At 39.6% G+C, this 25,325-nt stretch overlaps 4 protein-coding genes and 1 long non-coding RNA gene across 6 annotated transcripts in view; 3 read left to right on the plus strand and 2 right to left on the minus strand.

Moving 5' to 3' along the window:
- The window catches only part of LOC103515755 (D-aspartate oxidase), a 30,661-nt gene extending 11,439 nt beyond the window's left edge, over positions 1-19,222 (minus strand). The window contains exon 1 of the mRNA XM_026828354.1: positions 19,064-19,222. The gene's annotated coding sequence lies outside the window, so the exon portion shown is untranslated. The remainder of the gene's footprint in view (positions 1-19,063) is intronic.
- LOC108253237 lies at positions 119-803 on the plus strand. The gene is made up of 2 exons (XR_003393306.1): positions 119-300; positions 536-803. It is a non-coding gene; the product is annotated as an uncharacterized LOC108253237 (long non-coding RNA).
- Positions 1,529-2,322, minus strand: LOC113470131 (D-aspartate oxidase 1-like). The gene is made up of 2 exons (XM_026828344.1): positions 2,017-2,322; positions 1,529-1,651 (listed from the first exon to the last, which is right to left on the minus strand). The coding sequence occupies exons 1-2, from the start codon at positions 2,320-2,322 to the stop codon at positions 1,529-1,531; spliced, it is 429 nt and encodes a 142-aa protein (XP_026684145.1).
- Positions 2,482-25,325, plus strand: part of LOC113470132 (puromycin-sensitive aminopeptidase-like) — a 41,505-nt gene continuing 18,661 nt past the window's right edge. The window contains exons 1-6 of the mRNA XM_026828346.1: positions 2,482-2,619; positions 3,125-3,254; positions 20,627-20,865; positions 21,272-21,425; positions 22,565-22,854; positions 23,072-23,172. Coding sequence (XP_026684147.1) covers positions 3,132-3,254; positions 20,627-20,865; positions 21,272-21,425; positions 22,565-22,854; positions 23,072-23,172 — 907 coding nt within the window. The 5' untranslated portion in view covers positions 2,482-2,619; positions 3,125-3,131. The remainder of the gene's footprint in view (positions 2,620-3,124; positions 3,255-20,626; positions 20,866-21,271; positions 21,426-22,564; positions 22,855-23,071; positions 23,173-25,325) is intronic.
- LOC103515750 (protein spinster-like) lies at positions 13,846-15,627 on the plus strand. Of its 2 annotated transcripts, none has more exons than XM_026828352.1 (4): positions 13,846-13,982; positions 14,339-14,572; positions 14,729-14,969; positions 15,583-15,627. In XM_026828352.1, the coding sequence occupies exons 1-4, from the start codon at positions 13,875-13,877 to the stop codon at positions 15,615-15,617; spliced, it is 618 nt and encodes a 205-aa protein (XP_026684153.1). In that variant the 5' UTR covers positions 13,846-13,874; the 3' UTR covers positions 15,618-15,627. The 2 variants fall into 2 exon arrangements, with proteins under 2 accessions (XP_026684153.1, XP_026684154.1); XM_026828353.1 differs by having other exon boundaries at positions 14,339-14,562; positions 14,719-14,969.

Consider the following 25,325-nt stretch of genomic DNA (forward strand, 5'->3'; position numbering starts at 1 on the left):
ACAAGGGCATATTGGCTCTTAGATGTTGAAGCTCTAATAACAGACATCTTATTGTCTCAAAATCAACAAGAGTCAACTCCCATGGCGTAGTGGTCACTGCGCTCGCCTTGCACAAAAGGTAAAGGAGAGCAGAAAAGAGTCAAAAGAGGTGAATGATAGCCATTTTACCCATTTTAATCAATCCCATCGGTGATAAGCTGATAAGAATAAAGAATTAAAGAATTAAAAGGATTAGGTGTTTCAATGGAATTGAAGTCATTATTCAGTTATTCTCCTACTGATAACACCAGCACTTGAGAGGTGAGTGTGTTCTAACTGGAAAAATATTTTCAAACTCAAAAATCAACAGGTTAATTTTACTTATTGAAACTGAATATTTCACTCAATCAATCCCCCTTCTTCTGCTCAGGAATTGCCTTTTGGTGAGTATTCAGGGCCCTTAATTCACTAGTAGCTAATTGGATCAATGTAACTTGTAACATTGAAATCAAGAACTTTTGGCTTGGTGTTAATTTAAGATCTCTCCCTTTCCAAGGAAACTCAGACACTGGCCACTGGCATTAGCCAAGTTGCTAGGATGTCTCAAGACAAACACTTTGGTATCATTGGTGCTGGTGTTGTTGGGTTGAACACAGCGTTGGAACTTCAGTCTGTTTATCCTGGGTGCGATTTGACCATCATTGCATCCGACTTTACAGTGAACACAACAAGTCATGGTGCTGCAGGAATATTTCGACCTGGGATCAGTTTCTCCGGACCCAGTGATGAGATCACTCAGTAAGACTCACGGATAGAAATCAGCCGTCATCAGGAATAATAAAATAAAACAGACCTTTATTAAGATTTTGTGGTGAAAAAAAAAAAAAAAAAAAAAAAAAAATAATTTTGTTGGCCTTTTTTTCCCCCGCCCCCCCCTTCTGGGGTGCTGGTGTTTTTTTTTCCACGGTTGACAGCTATAAGACCTTAGCAGTTACAGTTCCCTCTGTCAAAACGCTATTTCGTGGCTTAAGTTGTATGACTTACTTAACGTTATTGTAAATTTATTGTATGAATAGAGAAATATTTTAAACTTACTGTTAAAACAAAGAGAGAAATATATTGATCAAAAGTTGATATTGGAATCTATTTTTGTTAAACTTGTGTTGTTTATTGTTGTTATTAAAGCTCGAAAGAGTTGACACGTTCCTTGGGCATCGAACCCGGTACCTTCTCCTTGGCAAGCAAGGGCGTACTACTGGGCTAATCGTTTCGTTTATAGTTCGTATTTGAGAGATTAGAAGTGGTAGGGTCCAAGGCTGGGATTTTATTTTTAGTGTATAATATTAATTCTTTATTAGGATTTCTTTACAATGTAACACAAAAAAAGGAAAATAAAATAACAATACAAAATAATAACTAAAAAGAAAAATTAATATTGAGAAAATTCTAACACCGAGACGGGATTAATGCCTAAGGCATTCTATTCCATCCAAGATTGGGAGTTTATAGTTTGGATTAAAGAGAAGAGGTTTGGTCCAAGGCTAGGAGTTTATAGTTTGGATTTCAAAGAAGAGGTTGGATCCAAGGCTTGTTTGACTAGCTGTACAGCATATCTAGAAGTGCCCGGAGCAGTGGTAACGCCATAACCCCCATGTCCATAATTATGAATCACCTGAAAGTAACGAGAACTTGAATCAATCTTGAACATCACACGACTTTGTATTACATTTGCGGAAAACTTAATTGAAGAAATTCCAAGTCCCGAACCACCTATGGCTCGCAACTTGGAATCAAAACTCAGACCTTTTTACTTTTTCACAATTTTTGTGGGTACCACAGCATTACTAAGTGCCTCCTTTACTATTAATTCTCATTTGTCATCAATCTTTCTACACTCATAATGCCGCCACTGGTTTCTACTCCATTGTCCTCCCGAAGGTGAATGTTATAAATAAACACCAACAAAGTGTTGAAAAAAAATACAAAAAAACGTGTAATTTTTTAAAAGAAATATTCAATCACCAAAAAGAAACTCACCTTCAATCGTCCTATCTGTTCGATTTCAACTCGCACGAGGGAGCGATGAGGTCTCAGTCCGCACCATTCATACAGGACAGGTGCTTCCTCTAACCTGGGCAGGAGAGAGTAGCATCGCTCCAATATGGAGGCTGTGTCGTGACGGCTAATATCTCGGGAGTAACTATCATAGTGACGACAGCCCCCTAGGGTAACGGCACCGTTGGAGTGAGGAATAATGTAGACGTCATAGTCTAGATAGTAGAAGTGTGATAGCCAGGGAGCCCATACCTGTAATGGTGTGGAACAAACTAGTAGACAGACCATGCCAGCCTAGTTAGCTTAGTTGGTAGTGCGTCTGCCTCGTAAGCGCTCGGCCGCGGGTTCGATTCCCGCCCGATTTTATCCTCATGGGATAAAGTTCGTTCTCGGAACGGCTGGCTTTCTCCTATCCTGTCTTCCTTCTCTCTTCGATTTCGGGACGATTGTGGTAAAACGTAAAAGTATTTAATTTTTGATTTTTCTTTTCTATCCTAATCTCCTTCTCTCTGATAACAGAGGATATCTCTTGCATTTTACCAACTAGGTCTTTATCAAAAACCAAGTCAACTTTCCCCATCGATTGTAAGTACCCACAGATATACCATACCTCCAATCTTTCAAAGAATGGTATCCGTAAAAGCAATCCCATCATCAAATCTGTCCCTAATTTGGCCTATTCCTAAAGATATGAGAAGCTTTATTCAATATTATTTATTTAGGAGAGTTTTATGAATGATTGGACAGTCTCAGAGAATACCGTTAGCTAGCTCTGAACCATAAAGGACTTTTCAATCGGACAATATTTTAATTCTCAAGTGCTATGAAGTTCCCGTCTTCTTGGGTATTAGCCACTTTTCACTTCCATTAAGCAGTACCACTCATACCTAAAAGGTAAGTATTTCAACAAAGAATAAAAATAAAATGAAAGCAATAGAATGTGTCATTAAGGTTAGGTAAATATGTTCAATCCACAATATTTTTTTTTTATTATTACCTATTTAAAGTATCTTGTTTGAAATTTGAACAGTTTGAAGATATATTTTAAAGTAATAACCTAGCAATATTTTTCATATTTTAATTTTGTCAGATTCATCATGCTGGAAAAGAAGCCATTTGAAAGGTTACCAAAGTACGCAGTTCCTGTCTTATACGACCTGTTTTTGAAGCCAAATCTGAAAGCCTATACATTTGAAGGAATCACCAAAATTAACATTAATGTAAGTGAATTTAGTAAGTTTTTACTCTTGAAAAAAAAGCCCCTTTGTCATTAAATTGAACTTGAAAACCATGAAACTTTGTTTTGTGTTATTATAAGCCAGGCGGCACTTCAGACACTTGATGTTTGCATGCCTCCCAGCATGCTTGATACTTTAAATAAACATTCTGCTAAATTCATACCTTTGTTTATACCTATCACTCTCTATTAGGGCTTCAATTAATGACAATTCTCTCTCAGTGAGCTTGACCACTCAATTAGAAATTATACCTAATGACTAAGACTGTTCAGCTATATATTTTCTATTTCCCTACAGATTGTATCAGAAACTAAAGAACTAAAGCTACACGTAATAGATCTAGATTTCAAGAAAGTACAGCTCAAGCTAGCCGATGGCAAAGTGTTAACACCCGAGACTAAAATCTCTACTGAAGATGAAACCATTACGTTAACATTCAGTGAGACCCTCCCTGTTGGAGAGGTCAAACTTCTTTTTGAATATGTTGGCGAGTTGAATGACAAGATGAAAGGATTCTATCGGAGCAAATATAGAAGGTAAATTCTGGCTATCATGAAGTACCTACCTGTATTTACCCGGGCGGGAATCGAACCCGCGGCCTAGCGCTTACAAGGCAGACGCACTACCAACTAAGCTAACTAGGCTGGCTCCTGGATTTGAACCCGAGATTCTTTTTCTTCTTCAGATTCCTAGAATAATAATACAGCGAGAAATGGGAACGAATGACATTACCTATAATAGCATTGCAACATTACTTTCTGGTGATTTCCAAGTTGATGCATTCATAATACCCGCCATTCACACTCAGACTGTCTCACAGACCTGTGGTGGACATAATCACATCATCATCCGATGTATATAGATTTTACAATTATCAGATGACTCAGATTTCGCTATAATTGATTTACATTTTCCAATAATAGGCCTCCAAGACAACAAAAAGAGGACTAAATTAATGTTAGATTTCCCGTAATTATTGATACGATTCTAAGACAACAAAATCAGGACAAATCTGAATGATGAATTTAGATTTCCCGTAATTATTGATGCGATTCTAAAGACAACAAAATCAGGCCAAATCTGAATGATGAATTTAGATTTCGCGTATTATTGTTGATACGATTCTAAAGACAACAAAATCAGGCCAAATCTGAATGATGAATTTAGATTTCGCGTAATTGTTGAAGTTGTCGAACATGCTCGAGAATTTCAAGATGAATTCATTGGTTTTACATTTTGCAATGACAAATTTATGATTCAACTTGAATGACTATAATATATCATTACGACAATCTCATGTAAGTAAACATGACTTTGAAGTGAAAACGACTGTGAAATCTGTGAAAACATTTTTCGTCAACTTCTCAATCCGTCCTACGGTGATTGCTTTGGACTGACAAGCTGACATTTGGTTCTGGTTGCAAAGTTTTACAGTGAATGCCCCTCGCACTCAACATTTGCTATTTCTTTCAGGCTGGTATACTCCCTGTTTAACGTCCCCCAGGCCAAAGCATACAGAAAAAAGAAGTCACTTTTCCAAAAAAGGTGTGTCGTTTCATAAGCGACAAAATGTGGCACGTTAATGTTTCGCGTACAATTACCTGTGTTATATTAGGACTAATGTGTTTTGTGTTACACATCATCATACGAATATAAAAATGCATTCTATCGTATCAGGAGACACAAATTCGTCGAGACGAGAGACGTTTAATGTAAAGCAGGGCCGTTGAGGGGGGTGCCGAGGGGGCCCGGGCCTCCCCCCCTGAGCTCAAAATTTTCTCCTTTACTGTTGACTAGACTCGGAAAATTTGGAGCATTCCCCCCTCCAGTACATGTCTGGACCCTCGCCCTCCCCCTCGACGAAATCCTGGCTACGGGCCTGATGTAAAGTACGTCACCCCATGCTCGGGTGACGGCAAAACAGCCTTGCGTTTTAAACGTCGAATATATTTGATCTCTGAATTTTCAGTTTTCACCTGGGCACCGCCAGCCTAGTTAGCTTAGTTGGTAGTGCGTCTGCCTTGTAAGCGCTAGGCCGCGGGTTCGATTCCCGCCCGGGGCGGATTTTATCCTGATGGGATAATGTTCGTTCTCGGAACGGCTGGCTTTCTCCTATCCTGTCTTCCTTCTCTCCTCGATTTCGGGACGATAAGACCATAGCAGTTAAAGTTCCCTCTGTCAAACCTCTTAAAAAAAAAAAAAAAAAAAAAAAAAAAAAAAAAAAAAAAAAAAAACAAAAAAAATGGATAAAAGTTGCACGACTACACTTCCAATGCAACCGCAATGGCTCTGAAATGTTTCTTCCTCACCATCTCTCCTCAGGTATGGCTGTGTTACACGAAGTGCTGGGCATGTACCATAGCGGCGTGTTCAAGGACGGACAACTAGTCAGCAACAAATCTACCAACAAGCAAGACCTGAAGACAATTCGCGGCGATCAAATCACTTGGATAGATGGACGGGAAACGTATTGTTCAAATATCGGGAGACTTATATCCGAAGTGGACGCGATTATCATGCGAGCCAACAGGATGGTCAATAATGGTCGAATGGGAGACTTTGTTATCAACGGACGAACCAAGGTAAGCCAGCCCAAGTTACCTTGGAAGGTAGCACGCCTGCCTTGTAAGCGCTAGGCCGCGGGTTCGATTCCCGCCGCCCGGGGCGGCGTGGCGGATTTCATCCTGAAGGGATTAGGTTTGTTCTCGGAGAGGTCGGACGAAAACGCCGACTCCGTCTGTACACGGGAAAAGTGCGAAGAAAAAAGAAGAAGTTCGACTTCCTGTCGGCAGGTCTCGCGAGAGTTGTGTTTTCGCGCGCTCGCCTGGCTAAACAGGACGGTCGGTGGGTTCCAATCCCAGCCGAGGTATGGGCGAATTTTATCACTCAATCATAAATTTGAGAATTGACCACAATAATTTAGTAGTAGCCTACTGCTGGAGTAATGGGACTTTTCAGTCCTATGCGAGCAGTATAAATAAGCACTATTATTATTATGCTTGGAGTTCGGGGTGCACTCAGCCTCGTGAGGTCGACGCTCGTCGATCGACGAGGTGAATCTATGCTGTCGAGGCAGTGTGCACTGTTTCAGTCATCGATCGACGGCTGTCTGGACACAGCCTCAAGTTACGTAAAATCTCGATTTTCAGTTTCCTTATCCTATAGGAAGGAAAGTAGGTAATGTAATCGGATCAAATTTTCGATGGTCAGATTTTAGTGCCAAAACACGTTTTGAGTTCCCTAGAGCCTAAATCCAAAGTTTCAGCCATTGTTCTGTGTGTGTGTCTGTCTGTAAACAAAATATTTCGAGAACGGTAAGAGCTAGAGACTTGAAATTTGATATGTATCTTTCAAATGTGACAAGGATGCGACACAAAAGACCGCTTGGCGGCATTTTACCGCTTTTTGGCGGTTTTCGGTGTAATTTAACAATATCTCGGGAACGGTATAAGCTAAAGACTTGACTGGTATGCAGTTCACAAATGTGACAAGGATGCAACATAAAACGTTTGGTTAAAATAGCTGCTGCGGTTGGCGGTATTTTGACCGCTTTTTGGCGGTTTTCAGCTCTACTGACTAAACGGTTCGAGATATTGTAAATATTACAACAGAACACCCAAAAAGCACCATTCAGTAGGATAAGTAAAGTCGTGTGATGTTCACACCAGATTTTTAGGGTAGTGCATCCTTATCTAATGCTTTTTGGGGTGGTGATTAGTGGTTTCTTATCTTATGCTTGTTACTTTCTTTTTTTACTTTCCTTATCCTATAGGAAGGAAAGTAATGTAATCGGGTCAAATTTTCGATGGTCAGTTTTTAATGCCAAAACACGTTTTGAGGTCCCTAGAGCCTAAATCCAAAGTTTCAGCCATTGGTCCGTGTGTGTGTGTCTTGAAATTTGGCATGTAGCTGTCAAATGTGACAAGGATGCGACACAAAACTTTTGGTTAAGATTGGTGCATTGGATGGTGGCATTTTACCACTTTTTGGCGGTTTTCGGTCTAGTTTAACAATATCTCGGGAACGGTATGAGCTAGAGACTTAAAATTTGGTATGTAGTTCACAAACCGCTTGGCGGTATTTTAACCGCTTTTGGACGGATTTTGACCGTTTTTTGGGGTTTTTAGCTATACAGACTAAACGGTTAGAGATATGGTAAAAGTTAGGGTAAAATAATACTCAAATAAGCATCTCATTCGATAGGATAAGGAAAGTCGTGTGATGTTCACACCAGATTTTTTTCTATATTTTCAGCACTATCTCTTGTTTCTTCTATTCCGGTCTATGGTGGGCATAGGAGAAGCGAGTTACTCCACAATAGCTCCCACTATCATCAGTGACCTGTTCGTTAAGGATTTGAGGTCCCAAATGCTTGCCTTCTTTTACTTTGCCATTCCTATCGGAAGGTAAGTGTGGACCTGTCACATGTGGACCTGTCACAAAAGATCTAACCAGGTCGCAGTGACCAAGGGCGTTTATTAAAGCCGATGGCCCTACCTTTACCAATACCAATAAGTGTGGACCTACAGTTAGTTAGCCGTTAACACTTAGATCAGCGATTTCCAACGTGCGGCCCGCGGATCACATGTGGCCCGCCAGACCACTTTTGTGGCCCGCGAAGCTTTTTGTGATTTGTACAAACTTACCTAACTAGAGAATTAGGAGAAGACTGTTTGAAAAATTTCGCCTGTGGCGCTCAAAATTCGCTCGGACTGCATTTCTGAAAAGTTGGGGGGTGGGGGCTTTCCTACAATGCTCCCCTATGTAGATATGTGGCCCGTGAAGTACCTCCCAATGTAGCATGTGGCCCCCATACACATGGAAGTTGGAAATTTCTGACTTGGTTACATTCCTACCTCCTACATAGGTACAACAGTTCTGTTATGTTGAAACCGCATTCTATTCTTCCATAGCCTCGAGTACATGGGTTTCTATATTTTACAGTGGGCTCGGGTACATTGTACGATCTACGGCGTTCTCTGTGATGGGGGCGTGGCCATGGAGTCTAAGGGTGACCCCAGTGCTAGGCGCATGCGCAGTTCTGCTCATTCTATTCTTCATGGAGGACCCTGAACGAGGAGAGGCAGAGGGGAGGGTGACGGAAGAACGGACCAGCTTTGGCGAGGACATTCGGGCCCTGTGTAAAAAGTAAGTAGATTCCTGAGTAAATGTGTAAAAAGTAAGTAGATTCCTGAGTAAATGTGTAAAAAGTAAGTAGATTCCTGAGTAAATGTGTAAAAAGTAAGTAGATTCCTGAGTAAATGTGTAAAAAGTAAGTAGATTCCTGAGTAAATGTGTAAAAAGTAAGTAGATTCCTGAGTAAATGTGTAAAAAGTAAGTAGATTCCTGAGTAAATGTGTAAAAAGTAAGTAGATTCCTGAGTAAATGTGTAAAAAGTAAGAAAATTCCTAAGTAATGGAGGTGTTTCAAATGGGTAAAAATTATGAATAAATGGTCAATTCCTATGTAAAAAGTTGGGAAAAATCCAAATCCGAGGTCAAAACTCCGAAAAAATAACTGTAAACGATTGAAAATTCAATTTTTATTTTCCGTTCTAATGAAGATGTGTGACGTCAGACTTAACGCAGTTGCTATTTTCGTCCGCTAGGTAGCGCCAGTATGCAAGCGCGCTAGCGGAGGAGCAGAAAGAACTGCGCAGAAACGTATGCGCACAAACACATTAATGCGTTGCCTGCAAGGGAGCTTTGCTCGGGACATTTGATGTGACGTCATCGCCTACGGAAGCGTATGCCGTGACGTCAAAGTTCACGATTTACCGGCATTTTTTTAATCGATTTATCTCGGGATCTAGAAGTCGTAGAAGAAAAAGAAAAATTCCGTTGGTCCTCATTTTTCCTGCTGACTTTGAAACATCACCCAAGTAAGCGCAACTGATCTATTATAGGCAAAAAGTAAGTAAATTCAATATATTTCGTGAAAGTGTACTTTTCTTTGATATAGGACATCTAGGTAAGAAAGTAGGTACTTGAGTAAATTCCTTTGATGTACCTACAAACCGACATTATTAAAAATTTGGACCGATTGCAATAATTTCATTACTAGTATAGCTCGCTATACTGTAGATAGTAATAGAAAGTAAAAATTTAGGACTTTTTTCTCTTGAGATATTTAATTTAATTTTTAATAAGTTCTTAAGCCTAGCTTCGAAGGAAGCGCATGCTTGGAAGTTGGAAGGTATCTAATACTTGTTGTCCCAGTATTGTTTAAGACATACTGCGACATAGTATACGTGCAAAACGGCATGTAACACTTGTTACCATAAGTTGATGGGGGTGTTAAGAACTAAGTGTTAAAAATCAAGATGTTACTTTAATTTTTGTAACATCTTGATTTTTGAACAGAAGTAAAATATGTAAAATAGCCTAAATGTCTGTGGCGTTCTCTTCCATTCAACCTCTGTATTACGGCATACGTGCTAAACAACATGTGGCAGCTGTTTTGTTCCTATAAGGTGAGGGGGAGTTGAGAATTAAAACTATGTGTGAAAAATGAAAATGAGAAATGTGAACAGAAATAAAAATAAGAAAAATAACCTAAATGTCTGTGGCGTTCTCTTCCATTCAACCCCTAAATTACGGCTGCATACTAGCGCATACTTGGAAGTTGGAAGGTATCTAATGCTTGTTGTCCCAGTATTGTTTAAGACATACTACGACATAGTATACCTACGTGCAAAACGGCATGTAACACTTGTTACCATAAGGTGATGGGGGGTGTTAAGAACTATGTGTTAAAAATCAAAATGTTACTCATTTTAATTTTTGAACAGAAGTAAAATATGTAAAATAGCCTAAATGTCTGTGGCGTTCTCTTCCATTCAACCTCTGTATTACGGCATACGTGCTAAACAACATGTGGCAGCTGTTTTGTTCCTATAAGGTGAGGGGGAGTTGAGAATTAAAACTATGTGTGAAAAATGAAATGTGAACAGAAATAAAAATAAGAAAAATAACCTAAATGTCTGTGGCGTTCTCTTCCATTCAACCTCTGTATTACGGCATACGTGCTAAACAACATGTGGCAGCTGTTTTGTTCCTATAAGGTGAGGGGGAGTTGAGAATTAAAACTATGTGTGAAAAATGAAATGTGAACAGAAATAAAAATAAGAAAAATAACCTAAATGTCTGTGGCGTTCTCTTCCATTCAACCCCTAAATTACGGCTGCATACGTGCTGGACAGCATGTCGCGGCTCTTTCGTTACTATGTTTAAGGTGATGGGGGTGTTGAGAATTGACAGAATTAAAACTATGTGTGAAAAATGAAAATGAGTAATATGAACAGAAAAAAAAAAATGATGAATGAAAATACTTTTTGCGTGTGTTTGTTTTTAGAAATTCTGTTCTATGAATAAACCTTATGTAGGATGAGTATTGATTAGAAAATACGTATAACGTTGAGTAGGTAGATATTGTTGTTGAGTAGATGTGTAGAGTGTGTTCGTAATATGACTCATTGCATTACAATAAGCATGGGGTGTTTCCCCGTCATTATGTTGAAATAAAACACAGTTTTTATTCTGTTTATAGTCATAGGGAGACTTGGGTAAATAATGGAATTTGAAAATTACTTCCAACAAGGCTTTTATTCGTCTTCAAAGATGAGTGTTTCCTTTTTTTTCTTTAAAGATGAGTGTATTCACCGGTGCTGAGTCAACACGAGAACACAGACATATACAAAAAGCCCGCTCTAAGGCTTAGGTGTAAGGGCAACTGGCCCAAACGATGGGTGAAGCTTCTACGAAACACGAGAACACCAGAAAGTAACCCGTTGAAACTTTTGTTGACGTGGAAATAATTCCAGATAATATTCTTCAAGCTTGTGAAATTTTTCAATCTATTTCAGACTCTCAGCAATTCTGGGCTTCAAATGGAATCGGAATTTTCCATATGAATATTGGAAAACTAAGATGTCATTTCAATGAACTAATGCTTACTTTATCACCTCTTATCTCAAAAATAGACATTCTTATACTTACAGAAACCTGGCACCACCCCTCTTACCCGTATTCTTTTTCTATTGCAGGTTACACTGGTTGTTTCACCTCACATCAATTCAATGAATCCTCGGGTATTGCTGTCTACGCAAGAAATGACCTCGACCTACAAACTGAAGAACTGACCCACTTTACAATGACTAACTGTTTAAGACTAGACTTGAAGCTAAAAGACAAAAAACTAACTTTACTTACAATGTACAGATCTCCTTCCGGTAATGCCACAACATTCCTTGAGGAATTGGATGTATTCCTACAGCAAATAAAAAATAGTAGATGTTTACTGGTGGGAGATCTGAACATTAACATCCTGGAGCAGAATATAGACAACACTGGACATGACTATCTTGACATTTTGTACCGACATAACTACATACCAACTGTGACTCAAATAACTAGGAATAAGACAAATATAAGACGAGACCAACAAACAACATATACTACAATATCATGCATTGATCATATTAACTATAGAACTAGAAATTTAAATGAAATAAAATCAGCAATCATTAATACTCACATATCCGATCATTATTCAACCATAACAAAAATCAATCTTGACTATGAAAAAAGCTCAGATCTAGTTATCAAACAATACAAACAAATTAACTTTGACCTACTGAATGAAAAACTGTCAAATCAGGACTGGACTAATATAACCAACTCAGATGACCCGGACTTTACTGCAACTTCTCTAACTGAAATACTTACCCGACTTATCAACTCCTGTACTGAAACTAAGACTTTCTCCAACAAACTGACTCCACTTAAACCTTGGATGACTAGAGCACTACTACTTTCACTCAGAAACAGAGACCAACTAGCAAGACTGACAAAACGATATCCTGACAATATACGACTGCTTATTTATTATAGAAAAGTTCGAAATATAGTATCAAAGGCAATCAGAACAGCTCGAGATTTGGAAATCAAACGAAACATAGACAGAAACAGAGAAGACAAAAGAAAACTTTGGACTGTGATACATGACATACTTGACAAACCTAACAACAAATCCAAAATAAAAACTATAAATCATGACAATACTGACTATAACTGTGATACTGACACTACAACCTGCGCTAACATCATGAACAATTATTTTAAGAATGTAGGAAAAAATGTAGCAGAAACAATAGAAAGAACTTTTAACGTACATGACAACCATCAGACTGAACAGAACGTACCTAACTATAGACTATCGACTTTCGATCCTACAACACCTACTGAAGTACTAAAAACTTTGAACAAAATGAAGACCAATTCTGCTCCAGGAGAAGACTATCTACAAACCAAAATACTTAAGAACATTATACAATACATACTGACTCCACTGAGAAGACCAATTCTGCTCCAGGAGAAGACTATCTACAAACCAAAATACTTAAGAACATTATACAATACATACTGACTCCACTGACACACGTATTCAACTTGAGTTTAGACAAAGGACATTTCCCACAATGCTATAAAAACAGCATTATAGTGCCGATTCATAAGAAGGGAAATACCAAACTACTACCGAACTAAACTTGCGTGTATTACTGAAATGGACTGCTGATACGGGAGAAGTGTGTTCCGAAAACGTCACAAAACAGAATCCCGTGTGTACGTTCCACAGTTTGACCTGATGGGGGACAGAAGAGGTAAATCAACGTGAATGTAAATGGGAAGTATTGTCTCTCATCGCCCAGGTAAATTGATTTGAATGTCGCGAAAATAGGTCAACTGATGTGAATATAGGTAAACTGATGCTGATAAGTAAACTGATGTTGAGACCCCATTTAAAGAGGAAGAAGAAGAGGAGGAAGAAGAGACTGATGTTGAATATCACAAAAATAAAAAGTAAATTGACTTACTACAGGCAAAACACAACACAAGACATAAACTACTTGAAAAACTAGTACAACATAGACTTGACAAATACCTCAGACTACATGACATTCTAACTCATAGACAATACGGATTTAGGACAGGAATAGGAACTGAGGACGCACTAATAGACTTGACCACTTACTTGTACGATAACTTGGACAAAGGAAAAAAAATAATTGCATCATTTTTAGATATAGCTAAGGCGTACGATACCATACAACATACTAAACTACTAGAACAACTACGAAACATAGGACTATCAGACACAGTACTTACCTGGTTTACCTCTTACCTGACTAACAGAACTCAACAAGTACGACTGAATTCCCAACTGTCTGATGTAGAGCAGTGTCAGCCGTTCTCTATAGTTCAGGGCATGTGTATAAGATCAGGGTTGATTTCGGCTTCCTCCAAATCCTTTTTTTTTTATTCTCCAAAATTTGAATACTAAATAAAATTTAATTGAAATAAAATTTAATAATAAAATTAATTATTATACTTGTTTCTCTTCGTAGATATTCCTGAATCTGAACTGGTCTATAGTAGCCGACATGACACTATATGTTGTATTACCTCTGCGGAGATCAACAGCAGAGGCATTCCAGATTCTCATCTCACATGCATTTGGAGATGCTGGCAGTCCGTATCTGATAGGATTGGTAAGTAGATAAGTAAATTATTCCTGAATCTGAACTGGTCTATAGTAGCCGATATGACGCTATATGTTGTATTACCTCTGCGGAGATCAACAGCAGAGGCATTCCAGATTCTCATCTCACATGCATTTGGAGATGCTGGCAGTCCGTATCTGATAGGATTGGTAAGTAGATAAGTAAATTATTCCTGAATCTGAACTGGTCTATAGTAGCCGCCATGACGCTATACAGGGTGCGCCAGAAAAACACCGACAACGGCTCAGGGTAGGTAGACCTCATCATTTCCAACAAGGTTCTGTGGGTCGTTTTCCTAACTTCGGCTTCGTTTCCGAGAAATGTCCAAAAAACCACCTTTTAAAGAAATGATGACCTTATGTCAGTTTTTAGGTCATAACTTTTTCATATCGATAAACTGTTTTTGTTAAAACCACGAGCCAGAGCACAAAATTTTGATCGTTTTTCTAGTTCTAAAAAATCGTGTTATTAATGTTTCTGTGTTTTTCTCTGCCCCCCTCTCCAGCTCTCGGAAATGTTCCGCCACTCTCTGCAACTCGGCGCCTCCACCCTGGTGGCAAACGCCATGCTCCCCTCCTCCTTTGCTCCCTCCCTCCCCTTCTCCTCCTCCAATAGCACATCTCTTCCTCTCGTCTCCTCCCTCGACGAAACGGCGCACAGAAGCGACGAATTTCTGGCGCACAAAAGCGACGAATTTCTCGCCCTCCAATACGCCCTGTTTATAACGAGTTTCATCGAGGTTCTGGGCGGAATATTCTTCCTTCTCGGCTCGTTGTATATTGTACAAGACAGAGCGCGGGCCAACCGAGAGATAGCAGGTGAGTTAAGCAACCACGAGCGTGGATGGTGACTGGATAGGTGACTATAGTTGTGTGTTATAACGAGTTTCATCGAGGTTCTGGGCGGAATATTCTTCCTTCTCGGCTCGTTGTATATTGTACAAGACAGAGCGCGGGTCAACCGAGAGATAGCAGGTGAGTTAAGCAACCACGAGCGTGGATGGTGGCTGGACGCTGGATGGGTGACTATAGTTGTGTTTATAACGAGTTTCATCGAAGTTCTGGGCGGAATATTCTTCCTTCTCGGCTCGTTGTATATTGTACAAGACAGAGCGCGAGCCAACCGAGAGATAGCAGGTGAGTTAAGCAACCACGAGCGTGGATGGTGGCTGGACGCTGGATGGGTGACTATAGTTGTGTTTATAACGAGTTTCATCGAAGTTCTGGGCGGAATATTCTTCCTTCTCGGATCGTTGTATATTGTACAAGACACAACCGAGAAATAGCAGGTGAGTTAAGCAACCACGAGCGTGGATGGTGACTGGATAGGTGACACAATGTAGATGTGTTTATAACGAGTTTCATTGGAGGTTTGATAGGGGGAACTGTAACTGCTAAGGTCTTATCGTCCCAAAAACGAAGAGAGAAGGAAGACAGGATATGAGCCAGCCGTTCCGAGAACGAACCCTGTCTGTTTAAGATAAAGTTCGCCCCAGGTGGGAATCGAACCCTCTAACTAGCGCTTACAAGACAGGCGTGCTACCTTCTGAAGGTAGCACTCTGATTTTATCCTGAATGGATAACGTTCTCAGAACGGCTGGCTTTCTTCTATCCTGTCTTCCTTCTCTCTTCTATTTCGGGACGATAAGACCTTAGCAGTTATAGTTCCCTCTGTCAAACCTCTTTTTTTAATCTTCTGGATATATTTCATTGTCAATTTAACTGAATTCCCGTTTTCTCTTCTTCACAGGCGAAGACAATCCTGCGTCCAATGAGGATCGGTAGTACATGGCCTTCTAGAGCCTAGTTTCCTCTCTCAAACCTCTTAAAAAAATAGTTTTAGATGATCTACTCCCATAACTTTTTTCTGATTAATAGGTACCTAATAATAATAATAATAATAATAACTGACCTTGATGATTTGTCCTCGTATAGGAGTTAACATCCGATCTCGACAGAGAGCCTGAGCGCCCAGCCCTGTACAATTAAACACGATGTCAAATTCCGATTCCAACCCTGAGAACGAAGAGACGGTTCCGCGCCTGAACTTGCCGCCTTGTTTTGACACCCTGTGTGGGGAAAACAAACCTCAGTAGTGCAGTTGTTAACGCGTTCGACTTTGGATCTGGAGGTTGGTGGTTCGAGTCCAAGTCAAGTCATAAAATTTATCGAGGTGTAATGATCGGGGAACGATATTTGTGACAAGCTGTTGTCACAAAAATATCGATGGTGGATGTCTCGATATTTCTGAAATCGAGACATCCACCTATCCGTACTGCAATTATAATAATAATAATAGACTCTTGAGTGGAAGGCAACCACTAGGCGAGGTTAACGTCTTAGGCGTTCTCTACCACCTAACCCTTAGAGCTCCAATATTATGTGGTCAAATTCTCAAATAAATGAGGATAAAATTCCATACCTCGGCTGGGATCGAACCCACGCCCTCCTGATTACCAGGCGAGCGTCTTGACCAGTACGCCACCAAGGCAGGTATGAAAATGATTTCGATTTAGGAGAGAAATGGCGAGAATCGTGGGTCAACACAGTAGATGGTGAGCCTCAAACTTTTCCTGACTTCCAGAATCCACCACCAGGCTTCAACCTACTACCACAGGAGCCTTACTCTTATATCCTTGGAACTAATCAAGCCAGGGACGTGACGTGAGATTCAGGCTAGAAACTCACGTTACAAATTCAGTTCACCTGAAACAATCTTCTGCCGGGAATTGAATCCGGGACCTTGCAGAATTAGCTTTTAAATTACGTCTGAAAGGCGTTTTTGTGTACTGTACATATTGGAAGTTTTGTATGTAAGAGTTACAATGGGGAAAGTCTGACTCTCCTGCTTGTGATTGTGGAGCTGAACGTCAAACAATACATCATATTGTTGAGGAGTGTCCCCTCAGATCCTACACTGGCGTCAAAAATGACTTCTACAAGGGCAGTGACAGTGCTATCACATACATAGAGAATCAGCTATTCCGAGAACGAAAATTATCTGTTTATGATAAAGTCCGGCCCGGGGTGGGAATCGAACCCGCGACCTAGCGCTTACAAAGCTATTTGAATCTTCAAGATGGTACTCAATCCTATGCAACAGGATATTTCCATTTTTTTACTTAGTTATTTTATTTTTATTTATTATTATTGTTTATTCTGTAAATTTATAATTTATGAAAGATTTGTTTTTATTAAGCTGGAAAAGTATGTATTTAAAGGATGTAACATGTACATTTTGAACGTGTAGGTAAATTGTATGTTGTGTTTTGTAAGAGAGAGTTTTTATTTAAAAGATATTGTGTATTTAAAGATTTTTTTTTATATATTTCAAAAGTGAGTTCGTGAGATGTGTGTTAAGTTTTTTTGTTTCCAAGGCAAAATGTGCCTGTTTTTATTTTAAAAGGAAGAGTTTAGAGTTTGTTTAAGAGATTTTATCCGTCCTGTCACAACCCCCCTATGCTGAGTCCCTACATTTGGTCTGGTCGCCCTAATTTGATTTCAATTAACAATTCTCATGATTTTCAATTTTTTATTTAACACAAAGATAATAAAATATAAAAAAATATAGCGAAATTATTTTTTAATACTTCATACACAAAAGTGCTTCATACACAAAAGTGCTTCATACACAAAAGTACTTCATACACAAAAAGCCCACTCCGAGGCTTAAGCCTTGTCTCATTAGGTGTAGGTGCAAACAGACCTTAAGGATGGGTTACGCTTCTCCGAACCTACAAAAGTAGGTAAGTGCTTACTTTTATGCCTGACCTTACCACAGAGAGTTTCCAGTACCTGGCCTGTGTAAATCAAAGAAACCCCTTCACATTGTGTTAACTCTTGGTGGAGGGAGGGAGATAAAGAAGGGAGGGAGAGAGAGAGAGAGAGAGGGAGAGGGAGAGAGAGAGAGAAAGAATACCTAGGTATGTACTCACTTTGGTCAGATCAGCAGAGATGTTTGACAGATTGTATCCGGAAATCAAATGCACTCCAGACTGTGAGTCTGATAGGAGATTGTAATAGAAATGGTATGAATCTTCAATCCAAGTCCTGTATAATCGAATGAAAACCAGTCTATATAGCATAGATAGTAGTACATCTGCCCAGCAAATGGTAGGTCGTGAGTTTGATTCCCACCCATGGCAAATTTTATCCTGAATTGTTAATTATTGTTCTTGGAACCGTCTTTCTTCCCCAGACTGTGAGTCTGATAGGAGATTGTAATAGAAATGATATGAATCTTCAATCCAAGTCCTGTATAATTGAATAAAAACCAGTCTATATAGCATAGATAGTAGTACGTCTGCCTAGCAAATGGTAGGTCGTGAGTTTGATTCCCACCCATGGCAAATTTTATCCTGAATTGTTAATTATTGTTCTTGGAACCGTCTTTCTTCTGTCTTCACTTTTGTAATAGTAAGACCTTAGCAGTTACAGTTCTCCCATATCAAACATCTTTTTTAAAACTATTTTTCCTTTAACATGTTCATTTGTTTCACCACAACTTCTGACAGCAATGTACAACAGAGGCCAAAATAGTAAGACCTTAGCAGTTACAGTTCCCCCCTATCAAACATCTTTTTTAAAACTATTTTTCCTTTAACATGTTCATTTGTTTCACCACAACTTCTGACAGCAATGTACAACAGAGGCCAGCAATATACTTTTTTTTTTTTTCACCACAAAATCTTAATAAAGGTCTGTTTTATTTTATTATTCCTGATGATGGCTGATTTCTATCCGTGAGTCTTACTGAGTGATCTCATCACTGGGTCCGGAGAAACTGATCCCAGGTCGGAATATTCCCGCAGCACCATGACTTGTTGTGTTCACCGTCAAGTCGGATGCAATGATGGTCAAATCACACCCAGGATAAATAGACTGAAGTTCCAACGCTGTGTTCAACCCAACAACACCAGCACCAATGATACCAAAGCGTTTGTCTCGAGACATCCCAGCAACTTGGATAATGCCAGTGTCCAAGTTTCCTTGGAAAGGGAGAGATCTTAAATTAACACAGAGCCAAAAGTTCTTGATTTCCAATGTTACAAGTTACATATTGATCCAAAATTAGCTACTAGTGAATTAAGGGCCCTGAATACTCACCAAAAGGCAATTCCTGAGCAGAAGAAGGGGGATTAATTGAGTGAAATATTCAGTTTCAATAAGTAAAATTAACCTGTTGATTTTTGAGTTTGAAAATATTTTTCCAGTTTAAAAAACACACTCACCTCTCAAGTGCTGGTGTTATCAGTAGGAGAATAACTGAATAATGACTTCAAATCCATTGAAACACCTAATCCTTTTAATTCTTATCAGCTTATCACCAATGGGATTGATTAAAATGGGTAAAATGGCTATCATTCACCTCTTTTCTGCTCTCCTTTTGACTTTTACTTTTAAATTAACTGTAACAAAAAATTTAAATTTTACCGCGGCGGTCAGGGAGGTTTTTTGGTGATAAGGGAGGTTTTTCATAGCAGGACAGCAGTTTGACAACACTGCATTTTTGCAGGACAATCGCAAAAAATCTTTTTGCAAAAAGGGAAAATTAATTCAGAGAAATCTGTAATATTATAATTTTCTGTAAAGAAAAAAAGAAAAAAATATGTTTTAAAATTAAATCCTGATTATTTGATTAATGATTGGTAAATGGTAAAGCCAAAAATTCCCGAAACCCAACTTTTAAATGGGGTACAACTTTTACAACCAATGTTCGTAAATGCAACTTGCATTTTTCCTCGATTCCCATTGGTCGATTGCACTTTTCTAACCGGTTTTTAACCGGACTTGTATCAAGTTGTATCGTATGATGTCGGCATGTCGGCTTTTTTTGTTTGGATTTTCGGTTTTTTCAGTTTTTTGTAATAAGAAACGTGTGGTGAAAGTATTTAATTTTTGATTTTTCTTTGAGTTCTATCCTAATCTCCTTCTCTCTGATAACAGAGGATATCTTTTGCATTTTACCAACGAGGTCTTTATCAAAAACCAAGTCAACTTTCCCCATCGATTGTAAGTACCCACAGACATACCATACCTCCAATCTTTCAAAGAATGGTATCCGTAAAAGCAATTCCATCATCAAATCTGTCCCTAATTTGGCCTATTCCTAAAGATCTGAGAAGCTTTATTCAATATTATTTATTTAGGAGAGTTTTATGAATGATTGGACAGTCTCAGAGAATACCATTAGCTAGCTCTGAACTTTAAAGGACTTTTCAATCGAACAATTTTATTCTCAAGTGCTATGAAGTTCCCATCTTCTTGGGTATTAGCCACTTTTCACTTCCATAAAGCAGTACCACTCATACCTAAAAGGTAAGTATTTCAACAAAGAATAAAAATAAAATGAAAGCAATAGAATGTGTCATTAAGGTTAGGTAAATATGTTCAATCCACAATATTTTTTTTTTTATTATTACCTATCGCTTAAAGTATCTTGTTGAAATTTGAACAGTCTGAAGATATATTTTAAAGTAATTAACCTAGCAATATTTTCATATTTAATTTTGGTCAGATTCATCATGCTGGAAAAGAAGCCATTTGAAAGGTACTTCAAAGTACGCAGTTCTGTCTTATATACGACCTGTTTTTGGAGCCAAATCTGAAAGCCTATACATTTGAAGGCTAACACCTGATACTTAAATAAACATTAAGTGCTAAGTCAATACCTTAGTTATACCTATCACCTCTCATGAACAAAAAAGACACCTCTCTCTCAGTGAGCTTGACCACTCAATTAGAAATTATAATGACTATGACTGTTCAGCTATATATTTTCTATTTCCTTACAGATTGTATCAGAAACTAAAGAACTAAAGCTACACGTAATAGATCTAGATTTCAAGAAAGTACAGCTTGAGCTAGCCGATGGCAAAGTGTTAACACCCGAGACTAAAATCTCTACTGAAGATGAAACCATTACGTTAACATTCAGTGAGACCCTCCCTGTCGGAGAGGTCAAACTTCTTTTTGAATATGTTGGCGAGCTCAATGACAAGATGAAAGGATTCTATCGGAGCAAATATAGAAGGTAAATTCTGGCTATCATGAAGTACCTACCTGTATTTTTTATATTTTCTTATTTATTTTCTCTATGTAACATGGTAGGTGTATTTCTAAACCAAATCTTAGTTGTATAAAAAAACTACCCATCACTACAACTACCTGGAGATTTTCATTTTGAAATCAACTTTTTCTTCTTCTTTTTTTACCTAATCTTTGTGAATTATTTCAGTGTTTTGCATGATGAGGATCGGTACATGGCTGTTACCCAGTTCTGTTCGACAGATGCTCGGAGGTGCTTTCCCTGTTGGGATGAACCTGCTGTGAAAGCCAAGTTTGCTATTAGTCTGAGTGTGCCCAGTAGCAAAGTGGCTCTATCTAATATGGTAAGAATTGCGTGTTGTTTCTTATTTGATCTTGATGAATTATTTCAGCATTTTGGATGATGAGGATCGGTACATGGCTGTTACCCAGTTTGAGTTGACGGATGCTCGTAGATGTTTCCCGTGTTGGGATGAACCCGCCGTTAAAGCCAAGTTCAGTATTAGCCTGAGTGTGCCCAATAACAAAGTGGCACTATCTAATATGGTAAGATGGTTTTCCCCCTATTAGCAGATTTGAGCTATTTATTTCTTGAGTTTCTTTTTCCAAAGTCTAGTTAGCTTTGAAGAAGGTAGTGTGTCTGGCTTGTAAACATCAGTAGGTTATGAGTGTGATTTCCACTCGGGGTGAACTTTATGCTAAACAGTTAAGCTGTTCTTGGTACAGCGGCTTTTTTTTTCTTCTCCTATCCTGTCCTCCTTTTGTTGATTTTGTAAAAGCAGTTTCTTTGTGTTATTATATCACAACTTTGGTGCTCACTGCAGCATTGTAGGATTTTCCCAATATCTCAATAATCTAAAATCACATGTTTACCTACCATGCTGGCACCGGTCGCTATGCGCATTTATTTCTATGTCATAGCTACTCATTTTCCTCACGAGGCTGAGTACCTACCATTCTGGCCACCGGGTACTATGTGCATTTATATGTCATAACTACTCATTTTCCTCACAAGGCTGAGTGGGCCCCGCAACAGCCAGTCACGGAATCAATCATTTGCTTGATACAAATTTCTTGACCCTGCCGGGAATCGAACCCGGGTCTCCCGCGTGCAAGGCGAGCGCAGTGACCACTACGCCATGGGAGTTGGCTCTTGTTGATTTTGAGACAATAAAATGTCTGTTGTTAGAGCTTCAACCTCTAAGAGCCAATAAGCCCTTGTGACATTATTTTTACACCGAAATGCCTGCATAAATTGAAGTTCAAGCCAGCCCAGTTACCTAGCTTTGAGGGTAACACACCTGCCTTTCAAGTGCTACTTTGGAGGTTTCATTCCTGGGGTTTATCCTTAACAGATAAGGTTCATTCTGAGATGCGTCTGCCTTGTAAACGCTAGGCCGCGGGTTCGCTTCACGCCCGGGGCGGATTTTATCCTGATGGGATAATGTTCGTTCTCGGAACCGCTGGCTTTCTCCTATGCTGTCTTCCTTCTCTCTTCGATTTCGGGACGATAAGACCTTAGCAGTTACAGTTCCCTCTGTCAAACTTCTTTAAAAAAAAATCATTCTGAGAACAGCTGGCTTTCTCCTATCTTATATCTTATCTTCCTTCTCTGTTCGGTTTCGGGATGAAAAGACAGCAGTTTTCCCCCGCCTCTCATTGCCTATTCATTTTTCCTCTTCCAGCCTGTCAAATCCGAGTCCCCACAACCCGACGGTCATCGACTTCTTCAGTTTGAAACCTCTCCCATCATGTCCACCTATCTCGTAGCAGTGGTGGTCGGGGAATTTGATTACGTAGAGGAGACATCCAGTGACGGGGTTCTGGTGCGAGTGTACACTCCGGTGGGCAAGCGGGAACAGGGCCAGTTTGCGCTGCATGTGGCGTCCAAAGTGTTACCGTTCTACAAGGATTATTTCAACATTGCGTATCCTCTCCCGAAGATTGACCTGGTGGCGGTGCTGTCTCCTCCAAAGTAGCACTTGAAAGGCAGGTGTGTTACCCTCAAAGCTAAGTAACTAAGCTGGCTTGAACTTCAATTTATGCAAGCATTTCGGTGTAAAAATAATGTCACAAGGGCTTATTGGCTCTTAGAGGTTGAAGCTCTAAGAACAGACATCTTATTGTCTCAAAATCAACAAGAGTCAACTCCCATGGCGTAGTGGTCACTGCGCTCGCCTTGCACGCGGGAGACCCGGCCCGGTCATCTCTGTGGACGCCAGCGTTCAGAATGAGGACGGAAGTCGAACGCTCACTCTCTCGCAGACCAAGTTCTCTGCGGACGGGTCAACCGGTAAGGCCTTCTGTTATTATTTCAGCTCCCATGGCGTAGTGGTCACTGCGCTTGCCATGCACGCGGGAGACCCCGTCACTTGATGTCTCCTCCAAAGTAGCACTTGAAAGGCAGGTGTGTTACCCTCAAAGCTAGGTAACTGGGCTGGCTTGAACTTCAATTTATGCAGGCAATAATGTCACAAGGGCTTATTGGCTCTTAGAGGTTGAAGCTCTAATAACAGACATCTCATTGTCTCAAAATCAACAAGAGTCAACTCCCATGGCGTAGTGGTCACTGCGCTCGCCTTGCACGCGGGAGACCCGGCTTCGATTCCCGGCGGGATCAAAAAATGTGTATCATGATTGAAGACTCAGTAACTTTGTGAAGTTCTTTTACATCTATTCAAATGTGTATCATGATTGATTCCGTGACTGGCTGTTGTGGGCCCACTCAGCCTCGTGAAGAAAATGAGTAGCCATGTAATATACGCATAGTGACCAGTGCCAGGATGGTAGGTAAATTGGGCGCTGGCTTATTGAGATATTTGGAAAATCCCACTATGCTGCAGTGAGCACCAAAGTTGTGATAAAATTACACAAATAAACGGCATTTATTTATTTAGCCAGCCTGTCAGCTCCCATGGCGTAGTGGTCACTGCGCTCGCCTTGCACGCGGGAGACCCGGGTTCGATTCCCGGCGGGGTAGTGGCACTTGAGGAGCGGAGAGAGAGAGGCCTATGCTTCGATCTAATATTAGTAGGTAACGCGTGACAAGTTTAATGCCTCTCTGGACAAAGTTTACCGGGTGGTGTTGACGTACCGACCCGGTACCGCGTAAACATATTGAATATTGATACATACGTTCGTATTACTTTTACTTGTCTTGATGGGGTAACACCCGAAATGCGTACGTATCGATAAAACACAGGGTGTTTATATAGTCTTGACCAGGGATGAGTTTCTCGCGAGCCGCTCAGAGTGTCAAAAAACGCCGAGACATCTATTTCATAATTTTTAGTAGGATCAACTTTTTTCATATGAAGTCGCGGATCCGGCCTGCCTCCCTTTGTGGCCGCAACTTGAAAATCTTAAATGTAATGTAAATGCAGTTTCTTTGTGTTATTATGTCACAACTTTGGTGCTCACTGCAGCATTGTAGGATTTTCCCAATATCTAATAATCTCTAAAATCCAATGTTTACCTACCATGCTGGCACCGGTCGCCCACCGGTCACTATGCGCATTTACATGTCATAGCTACTCATTTTCCTCAAGAGGCTGAGTGGGCCCCGCAACAGCCAGTCACGGTATCAATCATTTGCATGATACAAAATTTCTTGACCCCGCCGGGAATCGAACCCGGGTCTCCCGCGTGCAAGGCGAGCGCAGTGACCACTACGCCATGGGAGCTGACGAAAATCTTAAATGAGAACCCCCTACGTGTGATACATTATATTTTCATTTTTCAAGATGTATCCTATTTTATTGTGTCCCTTGTTTCAGATTCCAGTTGGTCATCCGTCAGAGGTAGAAGAAATATTCGATGATATTTCCTACAACAAGGGTGCCTCTATCATTCGTATGCTGCAGAAGTACATCGGGGATGGTGTAAGTATATATTATATTTTCATTTTTCAAGAAGTATCCTATTTTATTGCGTCCCTCGTTTCAGATTCCAGTGGGTCATCCGTCAGAGGTGGAAGAAATATTCGATGATATTTCCTACAACAAGGGTGCCTCTATCATTCGTATGCTGCAGAAGTACATCGGGGATGGTGTAAGTATATCAAAATCAACCTCAATGGTGCCGTTGTTAACACGTTGAACTTTGGATCTGGAGGTTGGTGGTTCAGGTCCAAGTCAAATCATAAAATTTATCTAGGTGTAATTATATGGGGTACGATATTTGTGACCAGCTTTTTTTTTTTTTTTTTTAAGTATGCTTTACAAAAATGAAAATTCCTGTGTAAGTATATGAGAGCATTACAGATAACTTTATCCTAAACATAATTTCATTAATTTCTCCCATTCAAAGGGAAGATATGGTTTGTTCTCGGAACGGCTGGCTTTCTCTCATCCTTAAAAATAATTATAGATTCAGTTGTGGGTTGAAATCAAAAGAGTATCATGAGTTTTTTTTTTTTTTTTTTTTTTTTTTTTTTTTAATTATTTG

This window comes from Diaphorina citri, unplaced genomic scaffold (genome assembly GCF_000475195.1).
Source record: "Diaphorina citri unplaced genomic scaffold, Diaci psyllid genome assembly version 1.1 scaffold1410, whole genome shotgun sequence".
NCBI classification, from domain to species: domain Eukaryota; kingdom Metazoa; phylum Arthropoda; class Insecta; order Hemiptera; family Psyllidae; genus Diaphorina; species Diaphorina citri.

Excerpts from the sequence above, each read along its gene's own strand:
- LOC113470131 (XM_026828344.1), bottom strand. The coding sequence starts at position 2,322 with ATGGTCTGTCTACTAGTTTGTTCCACACCATTACAGGTATGGGCTCCC. Across the intron at positions 1,652-2,016 it reads AACAGATAGGACGATTGAAG|GTGATTCATAATTATGGACA; the intron begins GTGAGTTTCTTT and ends CGTTACTTTCAG.
- LOC103515750 (XM_026828352.1), top strand. The coding sequence starts at position 13,875 with ATGACGCTATATGTTGTATTACCTCTGCGGAGATCAACAGCAGAGGCA. Across the intron at positions 13,983-14,338 it reads GTCCGTATCTGATAGGATTG|CTCTCGGAAATGTTCCGCCA; the intron begins GTAAGTAGATAA and ends CCCCCTCTCCAG. Across the intron at positions 14,970-15,582 it reads AGCCAACCGAGAGATAGCAG|GCGAAGACAATCCTGCGTCC; the intron begins GTGAGTTAAGCA and ends TCTTCTTCACAG.